At 35.8% G+C, this 9586-nt stretch overlaps 1 protein-coding gene across 1 annotated transcript; it reads right to left on the bottom strand.

Annotated features, from left to right (window-relative positions):
* Positions 1–4178: 4178 nt before the first annotated feature.
* On the bottom strand, positions 4179–9065 carry LOC121783557 (endoribonuclease YBEY, chloroplastic-like). The gene is made up of 12 exons (XM_042181666.1): positions 8639–9065; positions 8115–8366; positions 7944–8039; positions 6673–6850; positions 6458–6526; positions 6256–6356; positions 6058–6150; positions 5695–5766; positions 5169–5288; positions 5034–5084; positions 4724–4912; positions 4179–4584 (listed from the first exon to the last, which is right to left on the bottom strand). The coding sequence occupies exons 1-12, from the start codon at positions 9029–9031 to the stop codon at positions 4417–4419; spliced, it is 1782 nt and encodes a 593-aa protein (XP_042037600.1). The 5' UTR covers positions 9032–9065; the 3' UTR covers positions 4179–4416.
* Positions 9066–9586: the final 521 nt, after the last annotated feature.

The raw sequence follows: 9586 nt of genomic DNA, 5'->3' as shown, positions 1-9586 counted from the left end.
TTATAAAATCGTTCAAATTTTATCAAGTAACCTTAAAGGGATCATTTGGTCTATTTTTAGGTCAATTTAATTGAATCTGTTATCGGGTTCGCATTCGATACCTCTATTATTAGTGGTAGAGATTGTATGTATGTATGTATGTATGTAGTGGCAGATACAAATGAGAGGAACGAGGGGTTTAAGTTCCCTGCAAAAGTTTTTTAAAATTCTTAATTTTATTGAAATTGTTTAAAATTATGGAGTATTTATCTCTTATTAAAACGATTTAAATCAAATTGTTGGAATACTAGGAGATGCTAAATACCCTCAAGATCATTCCTACACAAATTGGGAGTAAGAAGAGTAAAGGCCAAAATTGGTCCTGAACATATAGCCATTTTACGATTTTGGTCATAAACATTATCTTTTGGATTTTTTGGTCCTGCACATATGGACATTTGATCATTTTGGTCCTCCGTCAATATTTCCGTTAAAAACTAACGGTCAACATTATCTTTTGGATTTTTTGGTCCTGGACATATGGACATTTGATCATTTTGGTCCTGCACATATGGAATTTTGATCATTTTGGTCCTCCGTCAACATTTTCGTTAAAAACTAACGGTCAACGGCCGATTTTTTACTAAAACAATGGGTTGGGTCGGGTCGTGTTTGGGTCGGGTTTGGGTTACACGTTAAGAAAAAAATAATATTTTCTTAAAATCTAAGCATAATATTTTCGTTAAAATCTAAGCATAATATTCTTAAAAATTAATTAATATTTTTTAATTAATAAAATTAAAGTATAGATTTTATTAAAAATAATTTTTTAATTATTTAATTTTATTATATAGATTTAATATTAGTATACTTTAATTTTATTATTTTGATTAAAAAATGATTATTTTAATTTGATAATTTTTTATTTTGTCGTGTAATATCATGTTTAAATCGTATAATAACATCATGTTTTAGTCGTTATAATATTTTTAATCAACAAAAATAACTAAAAATTAAAGTTTTATAATTTTTTAATTAATAAAAAATAATTATTTTTTTTCTTAACGTGTAACCCAAACCCGACCCAAACACGACCCGACCCAACCCATTGTTTTAGTCAAAAATCGGCCGTTGACCGTTAGTTTTTAACGAAAATGTTGACGGAGGACCAAAATGATCAAAATTCCATATGTGCAGGACCAAAATGATCAAATATCCATATGTGCAGGACCAAAAAATCCAAAAGATAATGTTGACCGTTAGTTTTTAACGAAAATGTTGACGGAGGACCAAAATGATCAAATTTCCATATGTGCAGGACCAAAATGATCAAATGTCCATATGTGCAGGACCAAAAAATCCAAAAGATAATGTTTAGGACCAAAATCGTAAAATGGCTATATGTTCAGGACCAATTTTGGCCTTTACTCGAGTAAGAAATATGGAAGACATTTAGTGATTTCATCTCAATATCTAGGTCCATCCAAAATTGTTAGTATAATCATCAAAATGATAAATTAATTTTTCAGACTGAAACATAAGCTTCAAAATTGTCTTATGTTGAATTGAAGAAAAAATAAAATATGTTAAATAAAGGTTGAATAATAGGAGCGATCGAGAGCACTCGGCGGAGGCGGGTAGGCTATGTGGTGGTGGAGTTTTCTTTCATTAATCAACAAAGTTCCACTTTCATTGGTTCTAAAATTTGGTCCATGCATTCCTCAAACATAAAAGAAAATTAAAAAATGTTGGGCCATGGATTCGGATTTGGAAAGTATAGTACATAAAGCATAGTCACGAGTAACATTTTAATCTTTATTTCTCTTTCCCTCATATGAATGAATATGTAATAATCAAAAATTAATTAAGTTAAATATTACTACTAAATGTAAGGGTTTCTATACATTTTTCTCATCGTTTCCCGAATGTCCGAAACCAGGAAAAGACACATATATTGGTTACAAACGATAATACACTTACACATAAACCAACTTCATTTAGGGGGGGCAAAAAAATTGAGAGTGACTAAGTATTCTAATTTCATTCAATAATATATTTATATAGATATTTTTTTTATGTGAATCCGGATATTCACAGTCATAGAATAGAGGCGCTCACTTCCCATAATGTATACCCTTTTTCCCCAAAACTCACACTCAATGTCACTCAAGCCTTAGAAATTTGATGGCTAGGATACTCTCCTTCACTTGCTCCCAAAGATGTTAATCCACAAGGGTGCCACAATTTCAACAAACAAGATATGCAACTAGGCAAGTAATTACTAGTTCTAGAAGCCACAAGATCCGTGAAAGTAGGGTGCTAGGCCAAGGGACAAAACAACTAACACTTTGTGTGCACAAATTCACTCAACAACAATAGACCTAATAATTGATGTAATTTTGGTCTATAACTTTGGAATAATCATATTGACATACCCATATATCAATTTATAGCTAAAGTCCATGGATAAAATTTGAGATATATCTTTTTTTTCTGACAATTTTTCTAACAATTTCACCCTTTGGGGATATATTTTTTTTTCTTTTTTTTTTCTTACAAGAACAAGAACCAATGGCTCTTGATACCAAATAATGCGAATCTTAGGGATTCAAGACACATTTGTTTGCCCCGGACTTGCTCTTGTAAATATTCAACAACCCAAACAAACCCAACAAGAAATGAAACAATAAAAATGGTGGAAAAGGAAGAGGATGAATGTGTTATGATTTGATAGATGCTTAGAACCTATGGACCTTCTACAAAACAATGAAGACAACACAAAACAAGTTTCACCAAAGCAAAAATCTAACGGCTCCACAAAACTAGCAACACAAGAACTAGAATTACATACGTTAACATTTAATCTAAGCCCGACAATAGATTAAGTGCAACCACAAGGGATTTTGATAAATCTTCAAAGATGAAGAAGAATGCTCAATGTTGAGACTTTGTTTGTTTACAAATGAGTTCCAAGCAGCCAAGAACAAACCCTAGTGTAGTATTTATACTAGAAGTGAAAAATGAGTAAAATAAAACAATTATTGGTCAAAAAGTCACATTCCGGACAAAACACACTACCGGGTGTTTCCCACGGCTCATTTCACCCGCACGCGTGAAGTTTATGGACAAAAATTGACCTCTCGGCAAAAACGCATGACCGAGTGTTTTCGGGTTGGCAAAACACCCGCCCGCGTGTTTCTTTCTGCATTGCGCGACTTTCTTAAAATGATCATAACTTCCTCATCCGGGCTCCGATTGAGGCATGCAAGATACTCACGCGAAGCTCTTTCGACGATGAAGACAATGGTGGTCTGATGAGAGCATTTGGACTTTATCTTCATAGTGAAATTCCAGATTGAATCAGACCTCCGAATTCGGCTTGGCTCCTTGTCATGTCTCTACCCTCTTCTCGGACCCCAATCAACCCATGGCCTTTGATATCGTTGTATTCTATGATTGTGAATATCCGGATTCACATCATCCTCTCCTTCTTTGTGAAAGGATTTGTCTTCAAATCCGATTCTTCGATTCTTCTTTAGGACACCCGGATTCACATCATTTTTGTATAACAGTTTACATAAATTTTGGATAGATTTGAAAACTTTATTTAAAAAAAGATCGATAGAGACTTAAGCCCCTTAACCTCTTCTTTGTGTCTGCTACTGTCTTCATCTCATGCAAGCTGCATCTAACAAAGACGTATGTATAAGCTATTGTCTGCTACGTCTTCTTTGTGGATGCCAAATGCATAACCTACCATTGGTTTTAAAAGCTAAGTAGGAGAGGCAAGTTGCATCTCCCTAAAGACGTAGCTTATACATACTGTCTTCGTTAGATGCAACTATAAGTCATGTTTTTTCTAAAGAAATGGAAACCTTATTATTAATAATCGTCGTCTATGATATACTATATCCTCTAATATTCATTACAGATGTCTAAGTCATTAGAATGACCCAACTTAGGAACCCATCATTACAATTAGTTTTTCACCTCTATACCTAAGTCGGACGAATGATTTGCACAACCTCGCGATTTTTAGGCTGGCCTAACATGCCAACCTAGGCTCATCTGGAACGATAGCTGTTTCGAATTGGCCCGAAAACATAATGTTTAACCGGTCTGGCTTGAACCCATATAACCAATTCAGAGACGACAGTAATGATGTAACGATCATTATCAACGTGAACTTGACAACAAAAGGCAGAAAATTTGGGCTTTCAAGGAGTATTATTAATTTTGTTTTTCCTGATATAAGTCATTCAAGAGAATGGAATGAATTTTCTCAAAATTCTGAGTTTATAATGAGAGTCGAAAGACAGCTATAAACCAAAACCGAAAGTCTCAATATCAAGAGACTCTTCAATCAAATGGGATTTATTTCAAGGTACATTAACCTTCAAGAGCGACACCAACTTCATACGATTTGCAGCCAGCGTCTCAGAATGCATAACGATATATAGCGTCAGCAGCTCCATCTTCGTCGTTGCTGATGCCTATGACGTTCGCTACAGCTTTCGCCTTCTCTGATCCGTTGCTGAGAGCAACACCCAAAGAAGCCAACTGCAGCATCTCCACATCGTTTTCCCCATCCCCAATGGCCATGACCTAGTATTAAACGAGAAACACCGATGAACACAAGACTTTGACGAAAATTGCAAATATAGATAATAAGCATCTTAAACTGGAATCCTTGATCAGAATCATGCTGACTTGAGATCTCAAGATATGAGGACGAGCGATATACCTCATCCGGAGTAGCACCAAGATGATCAAGAAGTATTTTTACTCCGCCTCCTTTAGATGTGCCAAGCGGGACAATTTCAAGCATATCCGGTTGTGCTTGGACAACAGATGCACGATCACCTGTAGCTTCAGCCCAATATGGCCGTATAGTACCAGCAACTCCCTCAGCAGTATCTAAGAAAAGGAGCTTCTGCAAACGATCGTGGTGTTGCACTATGAATAACAATAGCCGGGTGACAAAAAGTAAACGGAAAAAATGAATATGCATATACAATACTAGCAATTAGAAAGGGTGCAAAGGTTAAACAAACCTGTATCTCAACGCCTGCCATGAGCTGCTCAACTGATGGTATTATTTCTGCCTATAATGAGAAACCAAATGTGAACTCACTAACATAAACAGTTTAAAATAAAGTATAAAAAGGCACTATATATATAAAAAGTACCTTTGGCTCGTTGTACACGGTATGAAGTGAGTCAACAAGTTGGTGTTCAAACAATGTCAAGCACCTATCCTCAGTAAAGGCAATGATCGGAATTTTATGCTCGAGAGAGTAGAGAAGTGCCTGCAAGCAGAAACACACAAATTTTTTCAAGCTACCTGATGGAAAACAAATTGCGAATTCTCTACACAGACTATACCAAAAAATCTCCGAGTTAGTAAGAATTAAAAACGATAAAGCACACACTCAAGAAGAATGCGGCCCTGTCAGAACTCAGGCAAGGCTATAAAGAATAATCAGGCAGCAGACATAAATCAGCCAGATAACACAAAAAAGATCAACTGTAAGATATTTGCTTGATCTCAAGATATAAATAACCAAATGAAAGAAAAGACCACTTATTCTTGAACAAAAAAATTAGCAGCTTATATAGAAACTTAATAATAACAAGTTTTAGGAATTGCCAAAAAAAAGTAGAGATTTTAAACTGCAGGACATTTACATCGACATGGAAAAGATATGTACCCACCTCTCTGCAGACTGTAGGCTCTAGATTCTTTCTGAATATTTCTCGTCCCTGCCTCCCATAGACAAGCAACCCCTGGAATTCATAATGGAAAGCATATGAGAGTGTATAGTTGATACACATGATAAAATTTCCAACCCACAGAGCAAATAATTAATATCATAGTAGGTTCCCAACTACACAAATCACGTCAGTATTTTATCGAATATGTAAAATGATTATGTTACAATACAATTGAAAATGATGGTAAATTGAAAGTTGGAAAAGAAAATAGTAGTAAAAGAAACCAATCCCTTACAAAAAGTGAAAAAACTGACAAAGGAAACCACCAATGCACATGCTCAATCGACATGTTAAAAGCTAGACCTGTACAAAAACTCCCGGTGATAATTCTGAAATGATGCCATCTTTGCCTGCCAAACCAGCCTTCTTAAAAATACTCATCACAGCTGGGCGACTCTGTATCACAGGTTAAAGCAATGAGAAGATAGCAGCATCGAGCAAATTGTGCCCAAGCAAGAACGACAGATGTTCAACCAGGATGTTAAAAAAGTACATTCATACTTTTCCAGTGGCTATCACTACTTTCACACCCCTTGACGAGGCTTCTTTCAGAGCTTCTGCTGTTGATGAAGAAATTTGACTTTTGCTGTTGAGAAGCGTACCTTAAAATTGTAATATTGAAAATACATAGTGAGACATCAATCACAGTGATATCCTGTTTGTAGAAACTGAAAACCATATTGAAAAAAATCACTTCATATACCATCCATATCGCAGAAGATGTAGCCAAATTTTGGTTTGTAAAACCGGAGACTGCCAGCTCTCTTCCTGTCTTTTGACAATTCAGAAATGTGATTTCTCTGGGATATCAGAAATAGAAATAAAGCTATAAATGAATGGCAATTATGGCATGAAGGTATCCACTTAGATGTTTACGTTAGAAGAGCACAGCCTATGAGAATTCACTCAGAATATTACCATCTGACGGATGATCACATGAAGCACCATTGGCTTCAGCATCATACGCACTGTGAATCAAACCTTTCCCCTTCCAACCAAGACCCTTCAGCATAAGTTCCTCTTCATTCTCCATTTCCTTTTCTGCTTCTTCACTTAGCTCATGATCAAAACCCAAAAGATGTAGCAGCCCATGAACCTAGAATATAAAAGCCATTATGATAGTTATAACAAATTAATATCCAGCCAGCTGACGCAGGATTTTAATAATGGGGGATCCAAATTTTTACTTCATCCGTCCACAAAAAAATAGGCTCATCTTTTCATTTATGTCCGTCCACCAAAATTAGTCTCTTACTAAAAATGGATAGTCACTCCTAATTTAGTATTCACCTTTTATCTTTCTCTTTTCTACTTTATTCACATTTTCTCTTTCTTTCTCCTATTTTACCCACTTTATGACTATAGAATAGCAATATTTAAGCAAATAAAAAAATAAACAAAAATTACACAAATTCTAATGTGAGAAAAAAAAATCCAGCCAGTTACAAAATAAATAAATCAATTAATAATAAATGAGAAACAAAATAGACACCAAACACCAAAAAGTTACAGTAGATAAATAAATCAATTAATAATAAATGAGAAACCAAACACCAAAAAGTTACAATAGAGGGGATTCGAACCCATGCTTACTGGGTTCCAAGCCAATACCCTTACTAACTGTGCTAGCAAGCATACTTAACTTATGTCGTATACATACATATAATATAGTAAATCATCAAATGGTTGGGGGTCCCAAGGACCCCCCAAGCTATAAGGTAGGTCCGCCTCTGTGCAAAACTACATTTTTTGTTACACAATCTAATCACCTATCTCTCAACTTTGTGAATCTAGTTTAATATAAAGCATGTGCAAGTGCAACCACACCAAAAACATGCTAGGGAAATATCATCAAGAAACTAGTTCTACCAATATGTTTTTCGAAGTAAAGGTGAATCCATACAAAGACCAGTAGGAATATTATAAGAGCTTGTCTAATGTTCCTATGTAAGTCTCAAGTGCCTGAAGATGAGCGTATCTATTAAGAAACATGGTCATATCAAATCTAAAACAAAAATATCAAATTTTAGCCCGTATATTCTTCCAATTTTCAGAATTTCAAAACCAGTAACTAGACAGACGAGAAGTTAGTTGAACATGCTCAATTAGTCAATCCAATGGTGATCCTTCAACCACTGGCCCCTTTTCTATCATTAACAAAACCATTGAATAGGAACTGTTAAACCAACCATGAGGATACGAATTTCATCAATAAGAGTGTGTCCTCTCTCCTCTGCCTGCCGTGCAGCCGTCTCAACAGAAATTACGATGTCACCCAACATTAGCTGCAACACAGATGCCTATCAGGTTTGCTACCTAATCTTGTCTACATACAATAAAGAGATTTTAGTGTTGCTTACAATCGGAAGCTTGAGCTCAGGGATGTGTTGCGACATTGAAAGGACATCTGTCGCGTGATCTTCGCCTCTCCAGTCTTTATTTAGTTTCTGAATGAATTCGTCGTTGCAAAAAAGTACTGACAGCTCAACACTCTCATAGCCGCCAACATCAGTTATTACAGTGTCTCTTGTTGTATATTCTGAACCGTTTAGACGTTCAAATGCCAATTTCATTGCCATTGGAACATTAAGCCGCATGATTTCTGTTATATCCTAAACATGAGTAAAAAATTGCAATCAAAGGTCAAAATAATCAATTTATTGCTACATAAGCAGCATAGCTGCTCAAATGCTAATTTCAGGGCCATTGGAATATTAAGACGCATGATTTCTGTTAAATCCCGAAAACGAGTAATTCAACTAGCAAAAGTTTTACAAAATCATTTATCCCTAAAGAAACACACGTCAAATGCGAGAAACGTATTTAATAAAAACGGCTGGAGGAGAAGAGCATTCAAGCACAAGCACAAAATCAGTCGATTTACCAGAATTTCAGGATCTTCAGGCAATTGTTCTTCGAGGCAAATCTTTACGCTCAGCTCCAGCTCCTTCTCCTTGCTCTTCTTCGCCACCGCGACTCTTCTGCTCCTAACTTTCCGATATTCTCTCCGCTCTGCCGCCACCACAACACCTCCATTTCTGCCGCCGAAGCGCGCGATACGAGAGCCACCACCGCTGACAAATATCCTCCTTCCGGAAATAGATGCGACCTCCGCGCACGACGCCAAAGCGTAGAATCGGCGATGAGGCGGCGCATGAGAGAGTCTTGAAGGCAGGGCGGTAATGGAGGGGAGCACGCGAGAGATAACGCGCGCCGCCATTGAGGAAGGAGGGGGGAGAGGTGCGGCGCGGAGGAAAGGAGAGAGGCGAGAGAGCATACAGTTCAGTCCACGGTTTTACACTTTTACCAAATGCGGATTTTTTTAGGATTTATATACAATATTTAATTAGAAGAATTAATTATTGTTATTAATGAGCTGCTATGTGATAGCGACGTCGCCGGTATCCCGCGGCGGCGGTGATATTAGCCGGTTTATTCAAGTAGTACAAATACAAGAAAAATAAAATTACTAAAAGATACTCAAATTTCGTAGTTGAAAATTGAAATAGTAGTATATAAATTAGTTCAATAATAATTTATGGAGTTCAATGGAAACGTCCATTATAAACACTAAAAAGGGAAAATAACTTATGGAAATAGTTTTAAAAAGTGTGTTTATTGTAAATTCTTAAAATTCCCCAAATTCTCGGTCGGTAATTAATAATTATCATTAATTTTAATTTTATTATTATCATTTAATTTAATTCTAATTATGCAGCTAAACTATTGATTTGTATGACTTTGCAACCAAACCAATTCTTTATTATGACTTTGAAACTAAACTATTGTTTTATTCAGCAACCAATTAATACACTATTTATTTAGTTGGATC

This window comes from Salvia splendens, chromosome 21 (assembly GCF_004379255.2).
Source record: "Salvia splendens isolate huo1 chromosome 21, SspV2, whole genome shotgun sequence".
Taxonomy (NCBI): Eukaryota; Viridiplantae; Streptophyta; class Magnoliopsida; order Lamiales; family Lamiaceae; genus Salvia; species Salvia splendens.
This window is presented reverse-complemented; position numbering and strand designations above follow the sequence as displayed.

What these genes read in the sequence shown, in the direction of transcription:
- LOC121783557 (XM_042181666.1), bottom strand. Translation starts at nt 9,031, where the DNA reads ATGCTCTCTCGCCTCTCTCCTTTCCTCCGCGCCGCACCTCTCCCCCCT. An exon ending in ATGAAATTCGTATCCTCATG is followed by an intron (nt 6,851 to 7,943) that starts GTTGGTTTAACA and finishes TTTATATTCTAG; the next exon opens with GTTCATGGGCTGCTACATCT. An exon ending in TGGCAGGCGTTGAGATACAG is followed by an intron (nt 4,913 to 5,033) that starts GTTTGTTTAACC and finishes GATCGTTTGCAG; the next exon opens with AAGCTCCTTTTCTTAGATAC.